The sequence below is a fragment of the Lygodium microphyllum genome, chromosome 5, assembly GCF_053477565.2.
Source record: "Lygodium microphyllum isolate KBCC chromosome 5, Lygodium_microphyllum_v1.1.10, whole genome shotgun sequence".
Lineage (NCBI taxonomy): Eukaryota > Viridiplantae > Streptophyta > Polypodiopsida > Schizaeales > Lygodiaceae > Lygodium > Lygodium microphyllum.
The window spans coordinates 36,961,703-36,989,189 of record NC_141139.1 but is presented as its reverse complement, the minus strand read 5'-3'; the positions used below and the strand labels follow the sequence as shown (position 1 = coordinate 36,989,189).

General features: G+C 43.4%; 1 protein-coding gene across 1 annotated transcript; it reads left to right on the top strand.

The window, feature by feature from the left end:
* The first annotated feature begins 208 nt into the window (after positions 1-208).
* LOC148035695 (2-methoxy-6-polyprenyl-1,4-benzoquinol methylase, mitochondrial-like) lies at positions 209-27,190 on the top strand. The gene is made up of 4 exons (XM_087678832.1): positions 209-230; positions 323-466; positions 10,225-10,491; positions 26,976-27,190. Exons 1-4 carry the CDS (start codon positions 209-211, stop codon positions 27,188-27,190), a joined length of 648 nt encoding a protein of 215 aa, XP_087534958.1.
* Positions 27,191-27,487: the final 297 nt, after the last annotated feature.

Genomic DNA, 27,487 nt, shown 5'->3' with positions numbered 1-27,487 from the left:
AGGGTTCTTCTATTTCTTTGTACTCGAGTTCTTTTGGCTTACACAACTAAGAAGAGGAAAACTGTTTTCAGCCTCCACCCTTGTGTGTATTCCCCCATTGTGCAAGCAAGAAAGCTTCAAGTGAGACTCCTTCCTTCTCTCCCACAATCTTGACATTTAGGAGGTTCATTATTGGCATAAAACTTTACGTGTTGAGCAAGATGCATTGATGCGTGATGACAACGGTGGCGGTAAGATACTGCAAGAAAAGCTCAAGCTTGTTAGGTGCATTGATAAGAAACATGAAATTCTTTCACTACCCAGTAGCTACTCTTGGCTCTAGAGTATTGTTGCAGAAGGAGAGTGCTACTAAGCGCATCGAATCACATGCTTACACATCTAGCTTTGGGTTTTAGAGAAGTGTTAGAGGAGGAGACAGATAGACTCGTTGGTGATGTATTCAAAAGTGTGGCTTCCAACTATGACCTTATGAATCATAGACGATTTTAAGGGCCAACATATACTTTCATGTTATAGAATATGTGGCGAAACTTGTATTTTAGAATTTCGAAAGTGTGGCAATTTATTCTCTAAACCAAAGATATCCTATAAAGTAATAAAATGTTTAAAGTGTCAAGGAAAGAGAATGTCATTAATAAGCTGGTGAAAAATTATGGAGGATTTGCAGATTAAATTGGCTAAGTAGAAAGATTCTGGGAAAACTTGTCATTCACAGGCTCTGTGTAGGAATAATTTCGTGCGTAGATGCATATGGTGTGATAGCCCTAAGCACGAGCACAAAGATTATGAATAATTTAAGAATGTTATGTAAAAATTTTTGATTTTCTGGTTGGATTGAAAGATCTATGCAACCAAGACTGATAAGTATATTGCTATCAATTTTGGTAAGGGTGGAATGAAGAAGCTTTTTGAGGATATGACTACTTTGACGTATTATGTAGCCACAGGATATGCTTCAGTTTATGGTGTTCAGATTGAAAAGAAACCAAAGTGTAAGTCAAAGTTATAGACTTTTACTTTATAGACTACAAATAAGGACTAAGTGTAGTAAGCAGATTTATCTGGTGCAAGGAAGAGCATCACAATAAAGATTGGGTGGGGATCTCCAATTGATAAATACTCAGTTTATACCTATTTAACAAAGTTCCTAGATACATAAGTGATTGTTAAGGAAAAGCAAAAAAGGGGTGATACTTCCAAGAAGACTACAAGGGGTGAGCCTACAGCACCACCTTCTAGACCACGACCTGAATAGAATAAAGAGGATGCACAGAAGAAGTAGAAGAAACAAGATGCTAGACCAAAGAAACAACTAGGTTACAAGCTTGCTTCAGATACTAAGTCCGCAATAGATCTTAAAAGAGTATTGAAGGAGAGAATCTTGAATAGCAAGATTGAATTCACATTAGGAGAGATTTTGGGATTGTAAAGAGAGAGTTGCATGAAGAAATTATAGATATCATAAAGAGAAAGAAACATGCAATTCACACTATAGAAGAGCCTGTCATGTAGGGTATCACAATTGAGGAGGTGACTAAGGAGAGTGATGATGAAATTCTTGTTAAGAGTGTTGTAGTATATCCAAAGATTGTGAAGAGTATACAACCAATGCACTATGTAGAGGAACATGCACTTGTAATGATTACTTGCATACATTTTTCTAAAAGTCATTGGGCACAAGCAACCATTGAGACAGTGCTTAAGATTGGAGAGATAGAGACACTGTGTGTTGCCTTGTTATATCAGAGCTCAAAGATAAATGTTATTGTTTGTTGTTTGTATGAGAGCGGAAAGTGTCTTGTAGATGTAGAACATGGTTGACAAGTGAGAGCCACCAATAATATTGCAAGAGAACTATATGCAACATGTCCAAATATGAGGGTGTCCATAGGGAATGTTCAGGGCGATTGTTGTTTCTTAATGCAGGATTCATGTTCTTATGATGCCATTTTGGGTCAGCCCTTTATCATGAAGCATAGATGGAAACAAAGGTTATAGATGACGGTTCTCCATGTATGCAGACCCGAAGCAAAGATGGGAAAACTGAGGTGCAAAGTGGTTCCAATTTTGTGCAAGTACATTCCCTAGATATGTACCATGAGATTGTTGATTTTATGCAACAAAGAGGGTTGGGTATTGAGTTTTCTCAACAAAAAGAGTTATTTGCTTATGTATTTCAGCAAACACAGAAGAGGGATAAATTATCAACCAGTAGAGTTAAAGGGGGATGAGTTATTTCAGCCAAATGATTTTTATGCTGATTCATTCCAACATACAAAGTTTGGGGCTATTTATATGCAGTCCAAAGAGACTATGAATGATTTATTTCAACTAATAGGATTGGGTACTCCCCATTTGCAGCAAAAGTTGCGTTTACAAGAGAAAAAGAGTGAAGGCAAGGTTGAAACCAAGTACAAAATAGTTGACAAGAAAGTGAAACCAGTTGTGCAGGGTCATTACCTCCTAACAATGATGAACAAATGAAGAGGGTTGCCAAGCAATCGAATTCGAGGAATCCAAAAAATATTTTTCAGCAAAGACATTAGCAAAATTGAAGATTGGGAATGGGGAGTTCTTGCTTCTTGCAAAGAGACAATGCTTTGAGGAGAATATGCTCACTATTGATGCAATGTTTAGAAAGATCGAAGCTATATCAACAATGAATGCAAAAGAGACACTGAAAAAGCATACTAATGATACCTTGACTAAGAGTATTAATACTAAAATACTTGAGAATGTAGACGAAATGGATAAAGTGCATGTAGATGGTATAGACTCAGGATGATACAAAAGAACTGGACATATTGATTGAGGGTGTTAATATGCAAGATGTAGAAGTTAGAGAGGAGAGCAAAGAAGACATTGTGACAATGTTGCTTGTACAAGACAAAGATACTTTCATAGGTGTTTTTCCCAAATTAATCACAGAGAGATATGCTATGGATTGCAAAGCTAGAGGGGGTGACGATACTCGACATGTATTTCAGACATGGATGCTAAAACAAGGAGATGCATACATACTTATCTATGGATTTCAAGAGTTTCACTAACCTGAAAAAGGAATGAAAGAATATTCAAGTGATTGTCTTCAAGAGGGTGACATATGTAGAATGATGAAGCAAGTTTTCAATCCTAGCAGACTCCACGTGTTGCTAAGTATGATATATAGGTTGTTTAGACCAAAATCGAATGTATGGGATGTATGCATGCCTTATTAGTTGATTATCCAACAGTTGTTTGATCTAGGAAGAGGGATATTGCTGTAGGTTACTACAGTAGTCATGTTGGAGTAGAATTGAAGATCTTGAAAACTATTCTATGTCAGCGAGGATTTATGGTGCTCGGAACTTCTAGGATGGGCTTCTATACCTAGGGAAGAGGCAGACCAAGTTTGGTTGTCATCCGACTTGGTATGCGGAAGTTACAAGGACAAGAAGGTCGATGTTTGGCCAAGACTGCGTGCAATAGAAGACAGTTGCAAGCTGCGCAGAAAATTTTAGGGTTTGAAATCTTTGAGATTTAGTTCTGAGTTCTTCATAAGAGTTTTAGATCAAAATCAAGGCTATAAGAAAGCTTAGCGATCCAAGTTACGGATCAAAAGATATGGACAGTTTTCTACAAGGTGGTCACATAGGACATTTTTTGGGTACAAAGAGATTGAATCTAAAGGATGTAAAGTATTGTATGCGACATATACTTTAACAAAGGTGGATATGACTAACTTGAGGATACACGGGGCATGGAAAAGGTTCAAAGTGTTTAAGAGAAGAGATATAGAAGAGTATGTAGTGGAGGACTTGACAAAAGAAAGACAAAGATGATAGGGTAGATGAAGATGCACCCTCTTCCTTGCCAGGTAGCCTCAAGGCCTGGTGCTATTCACCTTGGCCATAGCAGTACATTTTCATCCCTTTGATGCTTGGGTAGTCCTCATTAAGCCCCATATACCTTCCTTACTACTCAATGAAGCACCCAGGGTTGTTGCTTGACAAAGGGGAAGCCTATTTCTTCCTATTTCTTACTAGTGACAGTTGTGGTGTTGCCTGAGATTAGAGTATCATTGGGTGGCCCAGAGGCATGCATTGTCCTCTCTCTTGTCTAGGCCATGATTCTCTGCCTCACAGGTGGACTACTAGAGAAAACTCCTATTTGTAGGATTAGAGATGATGTTTATACAATTGAAACAAAAGGGTTCTATGGAAATAATTTGTAAAAAGATACAGTCCAAAGTTCTTTGAAGAGGACAAACAGAACCATTGTTCAATCAGGAAAAGTTCTAGAATTGGCCACATTAAGAGTTTGAGGTCTGATACATGTACATTGCCTTAATAGAATTAACAAATGTACTAGTTTGTCCAGCCACCAAACAAATCAGAAAATTCACAATAGTGATTGATATGTAAACTACTTCAGTTGTTGTTGGTGCCAAAATCTACAAGACTTGCCTAATGTTATTAGATAGAATTTGATGGGTGCTGTAGGGAAAGAAGTCGTTAATGACAATGATAGATGTTAAGGTTACTAAAGGGGTTGATTGTGGATTACAACACAAAAAGGGACTGCAATTCGATGAGGCCAATCAATCAGTAGGCTATAGCTAAGGTGAGTCTTCTTATTTCTTTGGTTTTAAGCAAGCTACCATATGAGTCATTAGAAAAAGCAATTCATGTATCAAGGAGCCATTATCTTTTCTAGAGGCTAGTGATGTAATACTTGATGAAGATTTATCAATGAAAGTGCAAGGACAATTGCACATGATATCCACCACTAATGCCCTCATGGTGGTGAAGGGAGGCACCAAGAATAAGGAGAAGAAGAACCTAGTAAGAAGGGTATCTCACTCGAGATTACAGTTGGAACAAAACCCAACATGTGGGAGATTTAGTTGCAACTACTAAGACATAGACTTTGACACAAGGTGAGGTGGCCCAATGTGGCCTCCCCCACGTAAGAGCATCTTCTCTAGCTTCATGATGACAACTTCTTGCATTACCTGATTAGAGAGGGGACTATGGGAAGTGGTGTTTAAGGAGGGAGATTAGTACCTTCCTCACGAATATTTGGTCTTTCACCTTGAGGACTACTTTGGTGCTTCTTGGGTGTACTTTTGTTTCACTTCCTTGCATGAAATCCAATGCTAGTTTTTGGAGGTGATTTGTGAGTCTAATCCTCAATGTGATCTATGGCTTAGGATTACATTTTGCTTTGCAATGTATAGCCGTTTGATTATCACATATGGTTGAGGATTATTGGATAGTCTAATTTGACCTTGAGTAGCTCTTGCTTAGAATATAGTGGACATTGGTGAGCTAACACATGTGGGGAGTGGTTTCTTCAATCCATGTTCTATACTTGAGGAGTCTTCTTTGTGCTCTCTCTTAGGCACATCTAGTCTATGCTTATGACTTGAACATCCATGGTTCTATAAAAAATTTGACTTATTTTTATCATTGTAATATATTTTTACTCATAACATTTATTGAGCATCAAAAGGGGGTGTTAAAAGGATGTATATTGCTCTACACAGTACTATTAGGGTTTCTCTCATAAGGCTCCTCTCAGAGGGGCCCACCAAGAAATCATCTATATAATGTATGTTCAAAGGATATTAAAAAATACCCTTTCTTTACATACCATAAGGCCTTAACCCCTTTTACTTTACTAAACTTACATTTTTTTTCAAATTGTAATTTAAAAACCCCTTTTATAAATATATAAATCTTATAAATTTTACTAGATACAATACCCTTCTTTTGAACTCAGGTGATATCTTACATGTTCTATAAGGTGGACCCCTCACGCTGGCTCCTCTTACATTTCATTCTCTTGAGACTTATCTCAATTATAGCCTATATTTTTGTCTTCATTAATCTTAATTATGCTTTATATTGTCTTATTTCTAACTAAGTGCATGGTCTTGTGATGTAAATTCATACTGTCTCTTTCTTCAAGAGTGAAGCTTGCTAACCAAGGAAGATAGTGGACTAGCTCCCTCTAGATGCAACCAATCATCAACAAATCTCTTTTCAATAAATATGTATTTGACCCATTGTGGAATCTCCTCATTAAAGGGTATCCTACCCATTAAAATCATGAATATCAATAGCCATAGCTTGAAATACTCATCATTGGCTATGTGGTTAGGCAAGGATTGATTCATCACTTGATTGTCTATTTTGCTCAATACTTTGGTCCCCTTTAATGAGGATATATTTGTTGTTAATGAGGATCCTAAATTCTCTCATATTTCTCAAAAGGGAATCAAATGCTAGGAGAAATTGTGGGATCATAAGGAAATTATAGGGTGCCTTTGTAGCTAATTATTTATTGATACTTGAATGTCAATATAGGAAATGGATCAATTAATCCAAATCATATCAAAGTCTAAGGACATGTTGCCCACCTCATCTATAATCAATATCAATTTAGTATAAATAATTTATGATACCAAGGTTAGAAAATGTGATAAAAATCAATGTCCTAAGGTAAACGGGCTAGTTTCTCAAGGCACATGCATTTTGAAATAAGCACAAAAAATTATGTACGTGAGTAAATGCAAAAGTCTAATTTTAGCAACATGGAATGCCATACCTTTTACTAAGTTTAACATATTATTTTGGGAGACTAGTTATGTTGAAGTTTCCCAAAGAGGTAAATTTAGTAAGTTGATGTCACTTTTATGACATTGCCCTTATTGCAAGTACAGAGGAGCACGTAATTTTCATGTTGCACACTATCTTGGTTTTTCATGCTCAATAGCCTTAGGGCAATCATCCCAACTTGCAAGAATGGGTAGCTCACTTCTCCACCTATGTTGAGATTTAAAATTTTCCTCACACACACACACACACACACACACACACACACATGTGTGTGTGTGTGTGTGTGTGTGCATGTGTGGGCACATGGGCAAGTTCAATATACACACTTTCTTAGATCCATCTTTCTCTTTCTCTATTTTCCCTTGCATTTTTTGCACTACTTGAACATTAATTTAGAAAACGTGTGTTTATATTCGTTGATTTCTAGACTTATCTCTCATATAATCTATTTATCTATCTATCTATCTCCCCTTGCATTTTCCGCTTTTGAGCACTAATTTAGACAAAGTGTGTTTATGTTCATTGACTCATTGACCTAGACACGTGTAAGTGCATAAACCTACACAACAACATTTAGAGAAAGACCATCATCTTGTATGTGCCCAGAGCATCTTAAAGCTTTATCATGATGTCCATGTCCAAATATTGAGCAGTTAGGACAATCCAAGAGACTATATGTGGTGTTATAAGCTTTTTTTGAACAAGTCTTGCACTTTTATAAGCGTAGCACACTTAGTATACATGCTCTCTAATGCAGTGCCTAGCACAAAATCACCATTTTTCTATTAGCCCCAACCTATGAACCTTAGCTTGTATCACACTTATCTCATATCCACATCAAACCTTATCAACTCACACTTAGATTAAAGTACAGTGGCAACGATACATGGGAATATTCATTATTTCAAGAGAAATACATTAAAAATTGTGCTGGCATGATCTGAAAATAGCAATCTAGTTCATAAAATTCTTACTTTGTCTCTTGTGAAGCTTTGAACTCACCCACATTCTCTTGCCTATCATCATTTCCATTTGTATAGTCAAAATCTACATAAAAATTCTCTTGCCTATCATCATTTCCATTTGTATAATCAAAATCTACATAAACATTACTATTTGGAAAATAAGGTGCAATGTTGCTTTGGAGTAACTACACAACATTTCAAATGCCATTTTTGCTGTTGTTGTCATTCCTTATATCCAACAAGAGGCACTTGAGAGAGTACACCACATTTCTAGACGATCAGCAAATGGCATCACCATGATCATTGCTTTTGCCATGTATAAGTATTACTCACTTGGAAATCAGCTTCTACACTCCAAGGCCCATAGGAAGCATACATAGAAGATATTTTTGCCTTTGATCACAAAGAAGCCATGGAGTTACTATCATTAGGAGAACATTGTCACACACCTATTAATCAATAGTCATGAAAGGTTTTTTCACATAAAGATTAGACTTGTAAATGCTTTTACTCGGCTCTATGCACCCAGGTTGGTGCTTTGCACCTAAAGTACAACTTCTAGCCCTCGACCCACATTGCTAGCTCTAAAAGTCTTCAACATCTCTTGCTAGACTTATCACCTACAAGCCTTTTTCTTTTGTGTCAATTTTCTCCTTCCCTCATCCACAAGTGACTTATAATCAAAAAGTAATACCACCATGTATACAAATGTCATTGAAATAGGTAATATCGAAGTACCTCTATCTTGTTGAGCTACTTGGAAAACTAGCTACATCTATTTTAGTCCCTAGACCATGTAGTGACTCGTGAGTTTCACTTGCACCATGTAATACAAATGCTTGTGTTCACACAACTATCACCATAGCATAGAGCATGAATCTCGATCCTACTAAGGTGTTACTCAACTTAGCTTGAAGTATGTGCATAAGAAGATAGTTCCCTAGTACTCCACAAATGTTTGTCTCAATCCAAATGGCCAATGTAGAAAAAATGATGGACATCCTTCCTAAAAATTAAGGCCTCATGTGCTTGCTTGTGAACCACATGCCTATACATATTGAAGGATGCCCCATGCAACTGCTAGTCATGATGACTTGTACTAAATATGTTACCCAAGAAGAATGCTAGAGCACTTAGGCTTATCCCTAGTTGTGCACTTGCCATATAAATTTAGGATCAATCCCAAGTCAATGAAATCAAATAAAAATGCAACTTTCAATGCCCATTTTAGAAGAAATTGTATATGCATCGAGTTGACAGTGCATGTAGGGATTGTCAAATCATGAGCAATGTACCACCAAAACAATTAAATCAAATCCAACTCACTGCAACAACGTCTCTCTTCTCTCCATCATTCTCTCATGCAACCTGGTTTACACCCAAAATTAGAGCATCACCCCCTCTTGGATAAAACCCTACTTGAGAAGGAGTTGCACATAGCTAACCACCTTGAGGGTCCCAACCTCTTGATCGACATTGTTACTTATCATTGTGTGTTAGCAGCTCGAACATTTGATTTGGATCCTCTTACTAAGTTAGGTGGGACCTCCTGAGAGATGCTCCATATTAATTTTACTTCAATTCTCTCAAAACTAAGCATCAAAGAGAGACTATCACATTTATTTAGGATGAAAATAGATGCACCTTTATTGATGATTAGGATATGTTAATGTTTTCCACAAGCATCTCTCAGTGCTAGCTGGAAGTTGAGCCCAAGAGTGTTGTTGATTGGTCCTAGTGTGTTGCTAAAATCTTGGATTTCCACTCTAGGACCAATCAACAACACTCTTGGGCTCAACTTCGGCTAGCACACTGAGAGATGCTTGTGGAAAACATTAGCATATCCTATCATCAATAAAGGTGCATCTATTTTCATCCTAAATAACTGGCATATCCTAGTCATCAGTAAAGGTGCATCTATTTTCACCCTAAATAACTATCACATTTATATATTTAGGACGTAAATATATGCACATTCATTGATGACTAGATATGCTAATGTTTTCCACAAGCATTTCTTAGTGCTAGCCGAAGTTAAGCCCAATAGTGTTGTTGATTGGTCCTAGTGTGTTGCTAAAATCTTGGATTATTTGTGCTCAAGTCTATGAAGAGGGAAATTCCCTTAGCATTTATGGGTTTTAGGTAGATCTCTGTCTTGCTTTGCAACTTTCAAGATGCATGCTTCAAAGATCTGACTAGCTCAAGTTATTGGACCATGAGTACCTCAAACCTTTTAGTTCTAAGAATTGTGTATATGTATGTATGAATACAAGAGTAGATGTAATGCTGAGTAATGTGTGTGTGCGGAGGGGTGTGTGAGTCATGTTGTGTATGAGTATGTAAAGAAGGAGCAAGGATAAGTAGTATGTGACATGTATCTATGTATGTACTATGTGTATGAGTACATATGTACATGTGGCAAATATTTCTATATATATCCTATAACTTATAAATACTGTGGCAAATTTAATATATTTCTTTCAATATTTGTTTCACATGGATGGAGAAAGAGACATTAAAATCTCGATATACCTTAGAAACGTTGGCGAATAAAACTTTTTGGAGTTATAACTCAACCTACTCGAGTTTCAAAAAAGAAAATCCAAAAAAAAAAAGTATAGCTATTTGGTGACATATAGCCACTAAAATCATCTATGTTATGAATGATATCATGAGTATAGGGTTGCATCGTCTTTGGAAAGATAGACTAGTGTCAAAACTATTCATGGTTCCTGGTATGCAACATCTAAATGTGGCTGGTGGTACATGTGATGTTGTATTTTGCGTTCTAGGAGCAATACATTCTTGTGAACGTATGGGCATACCTGCCCAAACTTTTGATGTAGAGGCAAAGGATGATACACGAGTATTTGTATGTGATATCAATCCAGCTATACTCAAGGTTGGCAAAAAGAGGGTTGTAGTGGGAGCTCACGCTCAACCGCCAAGACCCACGGACCGCTTATTGCTTCAAGTGTTTCAAGTGAGCTCTAATGGCTATCTCTCACCTAGCCAATGCGCCGCCGATCCTATGAGTGTAGTGAGCTTATCTTGATGTCGATACGAGTTGCCTCCTCTTGCACACACTTCGGTAGCTCCACGATCCTAGATGCGAGCTCAAGCATCCTCAAGCCTCCTCCATCTCCAAGCTTCATCCTCCATAGCCGCGCGCGCGAGAAAAGAGAAGAGAAGAGAAGAAGAGAAGAGGAGATGGTGAAGAGCTTCACCCTCTTGATCCCTCACTCCCACACACTCACTCCTTTACACTCTCACACTCCCTCTCTCAAGAGCACACGTAAGCAAGAAGATGAGGAGAAGAGAAGAAGAAGAGATTTCTTGTTAGCCACACACCAAAGAATGAGCTCTCATTCACTTTTTGAACTTTATATATACAAAACCTAAAATCCCATGGGCACCCATCCCTTTTTTACATGACCGGCCATTGTGGTAAGGTCATTTTTCCATTTCCCTCTTCTAGCCTTATGCCTCTAGCCTACACCCGTCTAGTATTTTACAATTGGCACAGGAGGGAGCCTGGCGCTCTTTTACAAGAGTTTTTCAAGTTTTTTGAGCCGCCTTTCATTTAAAATTGTGTTTTTTGCCTCGGCTTAGTTTTGGAGGTCACCTGCGTGTCTTTGCTCTTTTTCCATGTTTTTTTTAACTTTTTCCTTTCTTTTTCCACTATCTCGACTTGGGGTTAACATTACCCCCCTCCTAGATGGGTGCCAGTCCCATGGCACTTCTGTGTTGTTGTAGGTTGGAAGGCAATTGTCCAAGTGGTGTAAAGGTGAGGGCCACTGGGAGACTCAGGTGTTTGTGGAAGCTGTGAAATGATTTTTGTCGGAGAAGCCAAATGGGTATTGCATGGTTGACGGGGGCCTCCGAAGTTGGTGGTTTGTTGCTTTTTGTGATGCCTGAAAGGAGAAGGTGCGGTGCTGTTTCTAAGGGGAGTGCCTACCTCATTGTGTTATTGCATTGTGCTCAAGCTAGTGGAATGGAAAGGTGGGTCTAACCGGAGGCAAGCCTGGGTGATGTCCCACACTTGAGGACCCCATTTTTACCAAGGGAGGTGCAATGCAAGTGGCTTAGCGTGACAGGTCTAACCATAGGCGAGTGTTACCTCCCTAGGTATGTCCTGCCCTTGATGTGCCCTAAGCGTGAAGTGGGGGAGCAAAAGGGCTAGGGGGTTGGGAATGGAGCCGACCGACTAAAGCCATTGGTCACACCTAACTTGAGAATCCCTAGGTGCAGTGATCATGCTTTATGTGGTGGTAAGTGCTTTTGCAAGTGGGCTATGTTCTCTAGTCCGTGGAGAGTGCTTTTCGTGCTTTTCCTTTCATGATGTTCTTTTTTTTTTTGAAGTTACAGTAGTGGAATGACAGCCAGGGCCTAATTCTCTTCATTTGAATGAGGAGGGGAAGGGGGTCAGATGGATTTGCTAAAAAATTGGTAGCTTTGCATGTATCCTTTCAGATTCATGCGGACATGGAGAGAGGTGGTGAAGAGGAAAGGGTGATTGCACCTAGTAAACTGGCTATCATTCATGTCTTCTAAGAGGGCTAGGCAAAAGGAGGGGAGGAGGCTAGCCCTCATCATAAGATGAGCCATGGCACAGCTATCAATGGCATTAGGGTCGAAGAAGAGGGGACACAAGCCACGCTCTTGTGGAGTCGGGTCCTACTCAAGTAATAGCTTAAGTAATCTAAGGTAGTTACATGTAGTTACAAAATCGGGGTCTGGACATGAGGAGAAATCTGCGAGGAAGCGTGCCATAGAGTCATCTAGGCTTTCTAGGTTAAAGAGGAGGGCATGTTCAAAGGATACTACATTGGAGTTATAGATAATGGGAAAGTCGTAATGCCCATGGAGGGTGGCATCAAAATCCATGCCTACCCTTTGAGGGTATGCCATGCATGTGGGGTTGTTCCTCTCGAAGGGTAGCGTGTTACAAAATGACATCCAGGCGAGCATACTAATGTTGCATACTCGCCTCCTCCATAGGGGTTGGCTTTTATAGCCCGGTACCGTGTGTGGAACTTCAAAAACTTTGTTTTGCCAGTAGTCGGCTTCTTCAGTTCCCCAAGAGGTGGGGGTCTTCTCTCTCTCTTCTAGCTACTTTTGCCCTAGTTGGCCACCAATCACAATCACCTCATCCATCATCTTTAGTGGCAAGACCCTCCATAGGCTATTGGGCAGGAGAAAGCTAAAGGTGAATGGATTCTTTTCTTTTTCTAGTCCCTCCCAAACCACTAGCTTTGTGTGGAATCTAGCTAGGATGTCATCAGGGCAAGGTGGAAAGGGTGCGGATGGCTGCACTGCTGGCTTGGCCCTTAATTGCTTCCTAGCTTCTTCGACTAGCTTCCTGCATCTCTCTTTAAGTGCGGCTTGTCTCTCCACAGATGGGTCCTCCTGTTGTTGCTCTTGAGACTGCGGTGAGGGGGTTTGTGGGATCACATCCTCTCTGAATCTGCCCATGTTGAATTCAAGTTCTGCTTCCTCCCCCTGCCGGTCTCCCTATGGTGCTCTCTCTTCAAATCCTATGGCATCCACTTCCTGGGGGGTTAGGCCGGCCAGCAGTAGGTATTTCCTTTGCTCTTCCAGGCTCAGTCTAATCTCGGCAGGTTGGGGTGGCATTTACAGTCCTGCAAGCAAGGCTCTGCGTGCAATGTTAAGCTTCTTTTGTGCCACCTCCAACGATTCTCCCTCCTCTGGGCGGGTGGTGTCCATGATTGTGTTGAGAAGGCTTTCTGTTGGGCACCGAAGGCCACTTGGGCGGCTTTTGCCTTGCTCTTTGTGAAGATATTCTCTTTTTCCACCAGAGCAAGGCATCATGCCAGTGTCTTCACCCTTCTTTCATTCTGCATAGCCCACTCCTCTGCCCTCTTGTTCATCTCTTCTAGGCTCTCTCCTTGCCTTAGGACCAGGGTCGTGAGCCTTTATTCTTGGTCTTCTCGTTCTTTGACTAGTTTTTCCTGTTCTTCTTTTTTGGAGTTCAGCTGATCGGCGATCTCGTTCTACCTATTGCTCCATGTTCTGTTTTCTTTCCTTGTCCCTGGCATTGAGCTTAGCCATAAGCACTTCGACTCTAGCGGTTTTTGCAATGAGCTCCTCATGTTGCATGATTAGGAGCTTGTGTTCTCTCTGGTTTTCACAAATTCCTGTGTTTCATTGTCTAGTAGCTACCTCCAGTGCTCTTCCCTATTGTCCCTAGCCTTTACTTCTTGCTTGAGATCCGAGATCTCCCTTTGCTGCATGGCTATTATTCTAGTTTTGTCGAGTTGGAAGGCAGCTACCAACTTCTTTTCAGCCACCAACTTAGCCACAGCTATCTTTCGTTCCTCCTTAGCTTTCTCCAATTGGAAGAGTAGCTCGGCAACGTACTCGTCATAGTTAGCTGATGGCATCATTGTTGTGTGGGTTGGTGATGTCGAGGCTTTCACCTTCTGCCGTTTGGGGTCTTGCCGTGATTCTGCATCAGTGGCTAGCCTCTTTTGCCATGTGGCCGTAGTTTCGGTGCTTTGTCCTTGGCCCATTTCCTTGTTAATGAAGTACTGCATCCATGCCACGAAATTTGAAACATCGGCACTGATCGGGATGCTGGGGGTGATGGTGGTTGGTTCGATGGGAGGCACCATGAGGGGAGGAATCATGTGAATTGGGGCTTTGCCCTTGCCCTCAATGACAACAAGCGGTACTTGCGGGCTCAGATTCCCCAATTCATCAGCCTTGCTTTGTTGTTTGATAGACCGGTGTGTAGCCTCAGCCAGGTCTTCTTCCTCCTTTCTTCTTAGCTCCTCGTCTTCCTCCATGGCTTTTCTTTGCCTTTCCGCTTCTGTTTTTCGGCATTCTTCCTCCTTTTTGTCTTTTTCTTCATTTTCCTTCTTTTTTCTCTCCTTAGCCTCCTGTTTTGATGCCTTCTTTACCTTTTGTAGTTCCTCATTTTCCTTTTCTTCTTCCTGTTTCTTCTTCTTCTCCCTCTCCTTAGCCTCCTTGAGGGATTCTTTTTTGGCCCTTTCCAAGTCCTCTTTCTCCTTCTTGCGGCCTTCGTCATCCTTTTTCTTCCTTGGGGATGTTTTCTTCTTGGGTTTCTTGGTCGTCCTCTTGCTTTTCTGTTCTTCCCCTTCTTCCTCGGTCTCAGTCCTGCGCTGGACCTCTCCTGGTACTGATGAGGGGGTGCCCTGTCAAGCGTTTCCCCTTCCCCCTCTTGTGCATCCTGCGTCTCTTTCACGGCCTCTTGGATGAGCGCTGTTAAGATGCTTCCATAGGCGATGAACGAGGCCTTCTTTCTTTCTGTGGCCTTCGACATTGGAGACTCTCCTCCTACGGGCATGCTTCCTAAAGCCAGTGCTTTAGCTCCCTGGTCGATGGTTTTGCACACATAGCCATTCCAACCAACTTCATGCAGGGTGTGAGCCGCCACATTCTCCAGTACGGCACACTGATTAGGTGCATCAATGCGTTGTAGCGCTGGCTGGAAAAGAGCGTGTATATCAATTTTTCATGCAATCTGGTTTCTGCATCGGGGATATCTTGGATGCTGATGCCGTCGTTTGTCAGTACGTCCTCCTTTCTCATCCCCAACATGACGTACACATCTCTCTTATGCTTCTTTTCCATTTTTGGTTCTAGTCCCAGTGCCTTTTCCACCAAGGCGGGGGTTAAGCGAACCAACACTTTCCTGGCATTTTGTCCCCTTCCTATTGTGACGGTGCCACATTCATTGTCAGGGTTGTAAGACCTGAGAAATTCCACGCAGCTTGTGTGGTTGGGTTCTTGTGTGAATCTTTCCAGATACTTGGTGAAGTTGCAGTTTTCAACGACTCTCCTGGCCACTAATCCTTCTATGTTATGAATAGTTCGAAATTTTAGTTGGTTGTAGGCGCGTCTCTCCAGGGTGATGCTGTACTACGCTCTTTCCTCTTCCATGAATGGAAGTTGGTGGGCACGGTCTTGTTGCAATATTTTTCATTCCTGTCATAAATCGTAATTTTCATTAGTGCTTTCCATATAGTAATTTGCTGATTGCTGAAAAAGAAAAACTTTATACTTTTTGAATGAATTCATTAAGAACCACTGTAGATTTTCCTTTTCAGCCTTTGACTTTTTGCCCTTTACTTCAAAGTTTCCATGCCCTTTTTTCCACCCCATCCGTTTTTCATAATATATGTTTATGTGCTTCACTAATTTTGATTTGATTGGCCTGATTTGATTCACCTCACCCCTTCCCCTTCCAGCTTGAGAAGAATCCTTCCTAGGATTTAGGGTCAAAAGGGCAAAGGCGTTTGGCATGGTGGCATAGGAGTTACTTGTGAAGGAGCCAATCATAGAACTAGGGGTTGTATTCTAAGTGAGCTTCGTGGTCCAGATCAGAGGGTTGAATCCCCACTTGCATGATGTATGTGAGGACATCTGTTAGAAAGTCACCAGAGTTGACACGGCTAGCAATGTGTAACTCTTCCTCAGTCAACAAAAAGCGGTCGAGGTAGGTGTGTCCTTTGATGTGTTCTTCCATGGGTCGGCCTCGAAGAGTGGTTAACACTCTATACGAGGTTGACGCAACATATGTGGGGTCGTATTCCGCTATTTTGATAGCATGGCACTGCTTAGCGTTGATCATTATGCGGTACCCTTCAACTTTCCATTGTAGCCTAAGAGTGTACCAATGCCTCAAGAATGGGGAGTTAGTATCAATGAGCTTTGATAACACTGTGATTTCTTGATCAATGATAGCAGAAGTGGTTCGCTGATCGTATGACATGATGAGGCGCTGTTTGATGGCTTGCTCCTTGGAGATCTCATTGTTGAGCAATTCAGCAGAGCGGAGCGAGAAGCTTTTGCGAATGCGAATTCAAGGGTCTCCCAGGAGCATGGCATTGTTTGAAATTCAGTTGCAAAGGGTTCCTCCAATAGTTCTAAGTCCAAGCAGTCGTAGCTTAGTGCTAGCAACATGAAGGTGGCATCTAGTCATTTAATGCATTCCACCACGTCATCCCTGGTGTCGTCAGCGAGGTCAGCGGCCAGCACTAAAAAGGAATTGCGTTCATAGGAGGGCGTAAGGCCGACGGCGGGTGGTCGAGGTTTGCTAGAACTAGAGCTTGTGACAACGAAGAGTTGCAGTTGGGAGTGTTCTTGAGTCTACGGTTGGGTTGCTTGGATTATGGGTGGATTAGGAGCAGCCACGATGGATGGATTGTTGCATTCAGGGTGGATTTGGGGAGTCGAGTTGACTTAGTCGGGTGATGACTCATGTGACAGAGTTTGTTGTTTGGGCCGATAGGCTTGTGTGACTTTCTTGGGTTTAGGCGTGGATGAGTCGGATGGCTGTGGTTTTGGAGAGCACTACGGCGAATGGTTTGGAGGGTTTATGGGACTTGGGTTGATTAAGCTTGAGGGCAACATATGAGTAGTGCCTTTGGCCGTGTAGACCTTAGGGATCCACAGCCAAGTGTTGCCCACGTAATAGCCTTGCGCATGCAAGAGGGTTTTAGGGACTCACCTTTGCTTGATCATGTAGTGCTTGCTATGACTGCGTCTTGGTCTCCTAGGTTTAGAGTTTTTGGTTTTATGAGGATAGGAGCGTCGATTCCTAGGCGGCGGTTGCAACTGCTTAGGCTGCCATTGAAATCTAGGCTGTTGGGCCTTAGGTTTTGCTGTTGTGGGCTGTGATTCATGAAATCTGGGAGGTGGCGGTCGCGCACTACCCCCTCCTTAGACTTGGTTACAGATATTTCTACTGGTGGTATTGCAGACAATGATGAGGTTGCACAGCCCTTGCTGAAAGCTGTGACAATGCGAACGTTGCCTATTGCGAGGTGGATGCGCTATGACTCATAATCAACATTGCAGTGAGTCTGCTTTTTGAAAGTTCAACCCAGCAGTGACTTCATGCCTGCGTTTTTAGCATTTGGCAACACATAAAAAATCATTGGGATAGTCTCAGTCTTGATAGAAACGGTGGCTCTGCACTTGCCGAGAAGTGCATAGGAATGGGCCCCATATGGGCTTAATTTCACATTAATGGGTTGAAGTGGTGGTCTGCCAAGTTGAGTCCAATGATCGTGAGTTAAGACATTGAAGTCTGCTCCCTCGTCAATCAAAGCGTTGAAAGCGTATGTTTGTTTTGCAGTGACCGTGATATGGAGGTATGCGGGCTCTACAACTTTCTCATCCTCATCATCAATCTCAGTGATTGTGGCCACTTGTATCTTGACAGGTGGTTCTAACATTGGGGGCTCAAGTAAAGGATGGGTGGGAGGATAGTACTTCTTGACACGACTGCCATTGAAGAAGCCTATGCCCTCACCGTCTAAGGTCTCGAGCTCGACATTGCTTGTGCGGCTGATCGCACGAACTTTGAAAGGTTCAAGACCTCTAAATTTCATTTTCTGCTTATGTCCCTTAACTGAGTAGAGGAGCACCAAGTCGCCCTGTTCAAAGTCGCGCTGCTTGACATGCTTGTCAAACCAACTCTTGCGTCGGGCCTTCTCACATATAAGCGCATGGGTGGCTAGAAGGCGAGTCTCTGAGAGGCGCTTGAGTTTGACCAGGCATTGCGTCCATGCCTCCTTCCCTTCTCATCATTCTTCAAGTGCTATTCTTAGGCTAGGAACGAGAATTATAATGGTAGAGCCGCTTCAGTTCCATAGGTCAGCTGGAAGGGGGTTTGACCGATAGACGTTTTATAAGCTGTGCGGTAAGCCCACAAAGCTGCTATCAGCTTGTTTTCCCAGTCACTGCGTGAGGCTGAGACCACCTTAGTCAGGACATTGATAAGAATCTTATTCATGGATTTTACCTGACCGTTTGCCTGAGGGTAGTATGGTGAGGATTTGTAATGGATGATGAGAAAGGTGGACAGGAGATGCGCTATCACTTCGCTGATGAAGTGCGTGCCTTGGTCACCGACCAATTTGATGGGGCAGCCAAATTATGAGATCACCTACTTCCATAAGAACTTGGCAGTCATCCTAGAGTCATTTTTTCGTGTCCTCTTGCCTTTGCCCATTTCTTGAGGTAGTCCGTGGCCACAATGATGCACTTGGCATGTGAATACTGTGTCGTAGGACTGATGGGTCCTATGAAGTCAATTCCCCATTTTTCAAAGGGTTGTCGTGCAATAACTAGGGTCAACTCCATTTGATCCTTGCGAATTGGGACCTTTGTCCGTTGGCACTCGTCACAATGCTTGACAAATCACGCTGCATCGCGGAAAAGAGTGGGCCACCACAGTTGAGATTGCAAGACTTTTTGTGCTGTCGTATCTTCGCTAAAGTGCCCTCTAGCAATGCCACTGTGTGCCTCTGAGAGCACATCGTGCATCTCATGCTTGCATATGCATCTGCATAGCAATATGTCTTGTCCCAGCCTATAGAGTTGGCCCGCGATCAGCTGATAGGGTTGGATCTTAAGGATTAATCACCTGTTGGGCTTTTTCTATCGATCGATCAGGTAGTCCATGTTCAAGCACTTGGACTATGCCATCCGCCTAATATGGCGTTAGATAAACCTTGAATAAATCTCTCTCACTGGACAGGTTAAATAGATGGGTGTCAGGTAATTCATCAACAATGCCTTGTCTAGCGGCTTCTCCCGTGGGAATGGGTGACATATGGTCAGCCATGTAGTGCTGTTTTCCTTTTCGTACAACCACGGAGAAGTCAAATTCCAAGAGCAAAAGGAGCCACTGAGCTATGCGCCATGTCGCGCAAGGTTTGTTTACTAGGTAGAGCAGGGCTTGATGGTCCACAAAAAATGTAAAAGGTGTGGCCAATAGATAGTGCCGGAATTTCTTCACAGCAAACACCATGGCTAATCCTTCTCTTTCTGTCGTCGAGTGGTTCATTTCTGTCTCAGTGAGCTGTCTGCTAGTGCTCACTAGATAGTCTAAGGTGTTCGCCAGGTTGGCACAACACTGCCCCCACAGTAAACTTAGAGGCATCGATATGTACGTGGAAAATAATGGTCCAATCTGGGGCTCGTAGAATTGGTGCTGTGGTTAGAGCCTTTTTCAACTCTTCATATACTTGTTGGCATGCCTCGGTCCATTCGAAGACGATCAGGAGCTTGTACAAAGGTCTGGCGATCAATGCATAGTTCAGTACAAACCGCCGATAGTACCCCGTATGGCCTAGGAAGCATTGAGCTCCCTTGTAGTTGATTGGGGGTGGAAGGTCAATAATAACCCTGACTTTCAAAAAGTCAGTGGTAATGCCGTTCTTTGACACCACGTGCCCTAAGATGCATCTATGCTTTACCCAAAACTGGCACTTTAAGGGGTCTAAGGAGAGACGATATAAGCGACACAGCTCAAAGACTACGCGGAGTTTTTGTCTAAGTGTTTGATCCAGGTCGAGTGGACACAGAGGTCATCGACAAAGACTTCTAATTCCTTGCGAAGCATGTCTTTAAAGATGGTGCACATGAGGCGTTGGAAGGTGGCAGGGGCATTAGTCAACCCGAAGGGCATGACTATGTAAGAAAAGATGCCCCACTTAGTGGCGAAGGTAGTTTTGTACCTATCCATAGGATGCACTTGCACCTGGTTGTATCCTGAGAAGCCGTCCAGAAAACTGTAGGCTTCCTTGCCTACCACTCTCTCAAGCATATGCTCGGTGTACGGCAATGGATAGTTGTCCCTCTTAGTAGTAGTGTTCACCTTCTTGTAATTGACACATACTCGGATTTTTCCATTCTTCTTCATCACAATGACTAAGGGTGAGACCCAGTCTGTGTGTTCAATTTCGTAAATCAATCTTGCTCTCATCAGCTTATCAATCTCCTCTTTGACAACATGAGCATGTTTTGGATTCATAGGGTATGGTCGCTGCTTGACCAGCGTTGCGTCTGGCGTCATGGGTATGTTGTGAGTCACGACACTCGGATCAACCCCCTTAAGCTCTTCTAAGGACTAGGCGAGCATGTCTATGTACTCTCGCAAGAGAGCGAAAAGACTCGTTTCTTCTTCCTCAGTCAAGTCATCGGTAATGAAGACTGGTCAGGGTGTTTCCACTTCCTGGGCTAGGTTCATCTCCTTGACCTTGGCTAGGTTCATCTCCTTGACCTTGGCTAGGTTCATCTCCTTGACCTTGGCTAGGTTCACCTCCTCGACCTTGGCTGGTCCCTTGATCGGTTTGCTCGTTTGCCCTTGACGCTTGGCACAACAGAACTACTACCCTATCCCCTTTTTTGAATTTCGTAAATCGTTTAGGGAGGTCCTATGATTTTCCCTGTTCTTCCATTTGTGTGTCCCTGGGTTGTTCTGCCTTTTTCTATCTTAATCGTCTGCGTCTCAGGTGGATGGGTAGGTCCCCCTTGGTGCGTCTGCGGCCTAGGGATTTCTGGATCACTATCTAAACTAATCTCCGACTTAGAGTCGAAATCCCCATCGTCGCTAGAAGAGGTGGTCTCCCTTGGTGGGCGTAGTTTGGACGGCGACTTTGTCCTAAGCACTGATGTTGTTCCTGGCTGGGCTAGGCTTGATTGCTCAAGATCTATGTTCCCTACGTGTTCTGACCACGCATGATCACATTCCATGTGCATGGATCCTGGCTCTATCTTGAAGATACTCTTTTTCTGTGGCTTGGAGTCTGCTCGTATTTGCTCTATTTCTTACCCTTCAGTGTCATATTCCACGATGTCTACCTCACCCTCACTTTTGCCACTAAAGGATTGGCAGTCTTCGTATTCGTCAAAGTCCTCTTTGTCAGACTACTCCTCGTCTCCTAGTACTTGGCATATCTCTTGTCGTTGGTCAGGAACTAGGGCCCAGTTATACATGAGGTTTAAGTCATGCACTCTGGTCCATTGCCACTTGGATTCATCTAAGAGATCCTGGAGTGGTTTGAAGTTTGCAACTGGATTGCCAGTTAGCTTGTCCGTTAAGTATTCCAATATTTCCTGGAGTTCCCTTTTGTTGGTCGAGACTTGGAAGTTGACAGGCTTAGGTTTCCCACGAAGGGTTTCTGCCATCATGCAGACTGGTGCAGAGGGTGTGTCGTTAGACTTGCCGATTGTTTTGATGGCTTGCTCATATGCCTCGTAATCAGAGAATGGTAGGTCGATTGTAGCAAGGACGTGCATCCAATCCCGCTCGTCCTCTGTGCATGGGATATACTTGCTCAAGGGCCCATAGGACTTCTTGACCTGGGCGTTACCCTTGAGCATAGCAGAGATGGCATTTAAGTCGACTGGTGAGGTCTTCCAAGTGTCCATCTCTATTCTCATGGCATCCGTTCTATTGCCAAGGAAGATCAAGCCGTTACCCCAATCTTCGATGACTCTAGCATTGCGCATCCAGGGTCGGCCTAATAGGATATCGTAGTCCACTCCTTTCATGACTATAAAGTCCACAAAGAATTGGACACCTACAATCTTCACTGGCCAATTCTTAAGCACCCCGAATGGCTTGACTCTCATACCATTTGTGACATTAAACTTAGCAGTTTCGATAGGCGGGTTTCCCCAAGTCTGAAGCACTGCGTGGCTAAGCACACTAACCCCATCTCCCGTGTCCACGATTCCCTTTCTCGTTGTATCGCCTAGGGCTAGAACTGATAAGATTGCATGCATCTTGGAACCTTCCTAGAAGGCATTGATGTGTAAGGAAATAGGCATAGAGTGCAGCGTCAAAATCGGTATTTGCGTCTCTGCATCATGGTCATGAGGGTCTGCCGTGACCTGCTCTCTTGACCCTTCAACCACCTGCTTAAGATCTTGCCATAGGGTGGGATGTTACCTAAGAAGATCTCCCACGCTAAGTGTTACAGGGGTAGTCACCAACATGGTCAGGAGATCATTGAGTGCTCGTCTTTCTTCTAACCTGGATTGTCCTGACCAATGACCGTGACTGATCTGCGGCCCTGTAGCATCAAGGCTTGGCCCTAGCGGCACTACTTGTGGTGCAGTTGCTTCTCCTGACCTTGGTTGAGGAGGTGAGGTTGGCGTGCATATGCCAGAGAGGTCATCGATTTCGTCCTCTATGATGGGCTCAGCGTCTTTTAGATGCTCTTGAGCCTCCTTCACCCATTCCTTCACTTTTGCTATGGCCTCTAATTGTCACTTCGGATGCGGGTATTCCCCTATCTTAGCACTTCCCTTTTTGGCTGTCTTAGGGACTGAAGTCTCTGCCTCTGCATCAGAGACCTTCTTTCCAGCAGGCAAAGTTGTAGCACTCTCCATTTTTAGTGCAATTTTAGCTTCCGATCTCTTCTTCTTCCACTTGCGACTTTTCTTCCCCATCGAAGCTGTGTTAATGTTGCTAGGTCCTAGTAGTGATATGCCGGCCTACTTTGTCTGAGCACGGGTCATGACCTGTAATGGGATAGGTGTCGCCTCCCCATTGAGGTTCTCGACACCAAACAACCCCAATGGGACAGATGGTATGTTGGCTGAGCTAGAAGACGGCTTTCGCTTTGGGCAATCGACGAAGAGATGAGTGATTCTGCACTCAGTACACCTTTGATCAGCCTTGTCTCTATTTTGCTACTCCCTTTCAGGGTAGTATGATGAGGCATGACTTGGGTGACCACAAGTCCAACAGGTGATTGGATCTTGTGTCTACCCTCCTAGGCCTCTACCTCATCCTCTTCCTAATGCCATCACCAGCACGGGGCGATAATCCATGAGGACAGCGTTGCCCTCATCGTCATGCAAGACGTAAGGGCATATGTAAGTTTCTTCCTCATTTGGTTCTTCCACGTAGTGGACTAGAGCATTGCTTGGTGGATGGGTCACGTAAGGACCAGGTAGTCTGGGTATGCCAGTAGGGTTTACGTCCATCCTAGGAACAGCTGGCCTAATGTCATTAGGCGCAGGGAGGGCCAATGGGGCTTCCCTTTCGAAGAATGGCTGTGGCCTGTTCACTAGGTAAGGCTAGCCGTAGGGTTGCGAGTACGGAAGTCTTCTTGGTAATCTATAATGCGCGATGTCATGACCAAACCTACCGCAGTTAGCACAAGGTTTTGACCTAGGGTCTTGAAACTTGGTTGGCAAGTGGTTTTCACCACAGTACACTCATTGGACATGTGGGTGCATTGTTCATCTCAACATGTCTTGCAACCTGGCTAACTCCATCTTTACATCAGCCAAGTCTTGGTTCGTCTCGGTGGCCTTCCCCTTATCTTGGGATGATGGGACTGATCACTCACTAGAGACTAACATTCTTTCTGAGCTTCGCAAGTTGGCCTCTTTTAGGTTCGAGCTCTTAGAGCTCCGCTCCTTCAGCTGATCATAGACTTTGATGGCTTCCTCAAACACTCTAGCTAGCGCGTCTTGCTGCAAGCTCGAATTGCCTGCCAAAGCCTTATATGACTCCTTGTCTCGAATTTTGCTGATGAATACAGTCGAAACTGCTCTTTCAGTCGGTCGCTTGCCCATAATGATTCTCTTGAAGAGACTCCTGATGTGAGTTACGTAGTCGCAAATGTCCTCCTTCTCTTTCTTCTTGACATTCATCAAGCGTACTAGCAGATTGTCGGAGTATCCAGGCTCGACAAATCTCTTAATGAAGAGATCCTTGAGGCCACTGAATTTGGCTCGTTCTGCGGCATCTAGGCTTGTGTACCAATTCCTTCCCTTGTCACCTAAGCAGAGCCCGAACGCTTGAGAGCATTGAGTCAGGTCATTGAGGCCATTGACTTCGCAGACTTGCTCGAACTGCTCTACAAAGCTGTATGGATCATCATGGGGTTGGTATTTTTCGAGTTGCTTGGCAACAATAGGGATTTTAGACTGGCTCTTTGAGCCTTGGTTTGCTCCTACCATGTTATCTAGTAGCCGCTTCATGAGAAGCTCGCTCAATGTCAAGTCTCCTTCTAGGGCTCTCTTGTGATTTGTTCGGTTTCTACCTGCTAAGTTCAGCACTTGCTGTACCTTACGCAAACCCGTGCTTTGCCTTTGGCTCCTAGCCTGCTGGTCCCTATTGTATTCGACTATGCTTTGCAAAGCTTTGTGGGCTAGTTTCCTCTCTTCCTCTAGGTCTGCGATGATAGCATCTGCCATCCTGCCGCGGTGCTCGTACCGAGCATGTGCATCGTAGGTGCTGACTAGCTCTGCTGAATAGACTCTGGGAAGACTTTCAAGTCGAGTTCCTCATTAGACCTATGGTCTGAGACTTCTTCTGCCATAGTCATGTTGTCGTGCTTCGCTAAGCTATCGATCAGGTTGAGTAGATTTGTCAAATCCACGTCGTTGATGCCACCTGCTTGGTCCTACTTCGTGCGTTGATGATTTGTCTACGTCTTGGGTCCTCTCCTACTGGTGGGTTCCTTGAGTGGTTTATCTAAGTGAGTTCCTTCATTTATTGAATACAATCCTCAATTTATGGTCACTCAGTATGCATGTCGCTTCTCATGCACTTGCTCTCAATCATTCTTTCAATTTTCTTAAGCGCATTCAAGTGCGGAAATTCAAGGTGAGTGTAGCAAACAATCTCGAAGCGCCTTATGCACTCTCGCTTTGTTTTGGGCTTGATAGGCTTGTTGGTCAATTTTTTGGCCGCCTTGACAGGGTTCATGGTTTTTCTAATATGTTGCCTCGTTTGTTTTTGGCCAATCCGGTTTTAACTACTCAGCACTTTACGTCTAGGTCTCTGGGTCTCGCTGCTGCCTACTTCAAGCTGCTAAGCGGCTGCTCCCTACGATTCCGTCTATTCCGTGAGTCAGAATCAAGTTTTGAGCATTATAAGGACTTTCGACAGTTTGCGCTGCTGAGCTTTAGCCAGGTCAGGTCAAATTTTTGAGAATTTAATAAAAATTTTCACTTGGCCCAGCTGGTTCGAATTGCAGGGTCCGAGTGGGTCACTCGGACGGGTGGAGGTATATGGGCCGAGGGCTGAATTCGGGACTCGGATAGGGTGGAATCAAATGGGCCGAGGTGCAAACTCGGACGAAGTCGCTCGGACAGGCTGGCTTGGACGGGATGAGTGGTCAATTTGGGCGAGGTCACTCAGACAGGCCGAGGCACTTGGGCCAAGGGTCGAATATGACACGTGGTCGAGGACTGAATCCTATGGGTCGGACAGTTTGGCTCGGACGGTGGGCCGAGGGTCGAATTAGTCATTGGTCTGAATGGTCGACTTGGACGAGCCGAGTAGGTCTGGGCCGAGTGGGCTGACAGAAAAAGGGCTGAGGGCCGATTTTGGGACTTGGCCCAGAAGCGACTGCTTGGACGGGCTGATCGCAGCACGACGTTGACAACGAGAGTTTGATTTCGCTCGATTCTTGCAATTCAATCAATCATAGCAAGCATAAACCTCTAGATCCTATCTAGGGGAATAGGGGAAGGGATCCGTATACCTATCAAAAATCAAAAGCAAAAGACTGAAATAATTTCTCCATGTTTTCCAATAATCAAACAAACAAAATATCCCAAAATACTTACTTGTTTTGAAGATAAAAAACATCCAAACTTCCTACCTATCTCAAGCTCCGTTTCGGGGATGAATCCCTTACTTTGATGCTTGATATGAGGTGCGCAAGTGCTTAAGCTTGAATCCGTTGGTCATAGCAACGGAACCAAAATGTAGTGGGAGCTTACGCTCAACCGCCAAGACCCACGGACCGCTTATTGCTTCAAGTGTTTCAAGCAAGCTCTAATGGCTATCTCTCACCTAGCCGACGCGCCGCCAATCCTATGAGTGTAGTGAGCTTACCTTGACCCACGGACCGCTTATTGCTTCAAGCAAGCTCTAATGGCTATCTCTCACCTAGCCGACGCGCCGCCGATCCTATGAGTGTAGTGAGCTTACCTTGATGCCGATAAGAGTTGCCTCCTCTTGCATACACTTCAGTAGCTCCACGATCCTAGATGCGAGCTCAAGCATCCTCAAGCCTCCTCCATCTCCAAGCTCCATCCTCCATAGCCGCATGTGCGAGAAAAGAGAAGAGAAGAGAAGAAGAGAAGAGGAGATGGTGAAGAGCTTCACCCTCTTGATCCCTCACTCCCACACACTCACTCCGCCTCACACTCTCACACTCCCTCTCTCAAGAGCACACGTAAGCAAGAAGATGAGGAGAAGAGAAGAAGAAGAGAGTTCTTGTTAGCCACACACAAAAGAATGAGCTCTCATTCACTTTTTGAACTTTATATATACAAACCCTAAAATCCCATGAGCACCCATCCCTTTTTTACATGACTGGCCATTGTGGCAAGGTCATTTTTCCATTTCCCTCTTCTAGCCTTATGCCTCTAGCCTACACCCATCTAGTATTTTACAATTGGCACAGGAGGGAGCCTGGCGCTCTTTTACAAGAGTTTTCCAAGTTTTTTGAGGCACCTTTCATTTAAAATTGCGTTTTTGCCCCGGCTTAGTTTTGGAGGTCACCTATGTGTCTTTGCTCTTTTTCCATGTTTTTTCTGCTTTTTCCTTCCTTTTTCCGCCATCTTGACTTGGGGTTAACAAGGGTCCAATAAAGAGGACTAGGGGGTGCACAATCATTAGTGTGGGTGGAAGGAGATGCAAAGGCTCTTAGTTTTCAAGATGATAGTATGGATGGATATACGATTGCATTTGGCATAAGGAATTTGACCTATATTGACAACGATAAAATATTGAAAGATACAACTATCTCACAAAATAGAGTGGATTGGACTAGGCTAAGGCATGTTACCATAAAGGTAGACTAGGCTTTGCAGATTGAGGACCTTGAAAGACAACATGCCAATATGACATGTTACAAGAAGACTAGAGCAAAATGTCAAGTACCATGCACCAACAAAAGGGACAAATAACATAACCAAGGAAAAGAGCATGAAGAAAAAGAAGAAATTCGAAGATTGCCAAAGAAGCATGAAGAAGAAGATACCTTCCACTTCTACAAAAAAAATGTTTTGCAAAAATTTTCCATCATGGATCTTGTTTTCCCTTAGTGGATCTGCTTCTTCCCATAGTGGATGTAACAAACCCCACCGAGATGTAAAGTT

Bases quoted from the DNA above. Each gene is read 5' to 3' on its own strand.
- LOC148035695 (XM_087678832.1), top strand. From the start codon at position 209: ATGCGTGATGACAACGGTGGCG. The intron at 231-322 runs GTAAGATACTGC...TCTTGGCTCTAG, and splicing joins GCGTGATGACAACGGTGGCG to AGTATTGTTGCAGAAGGAGA. The intron at 467-10,224 runs TTATGAATCATA...AAATCATCTATG, and splicing joins TGTGGCTTCCAACTATGACC to TTATGAATGATATCATGAGT.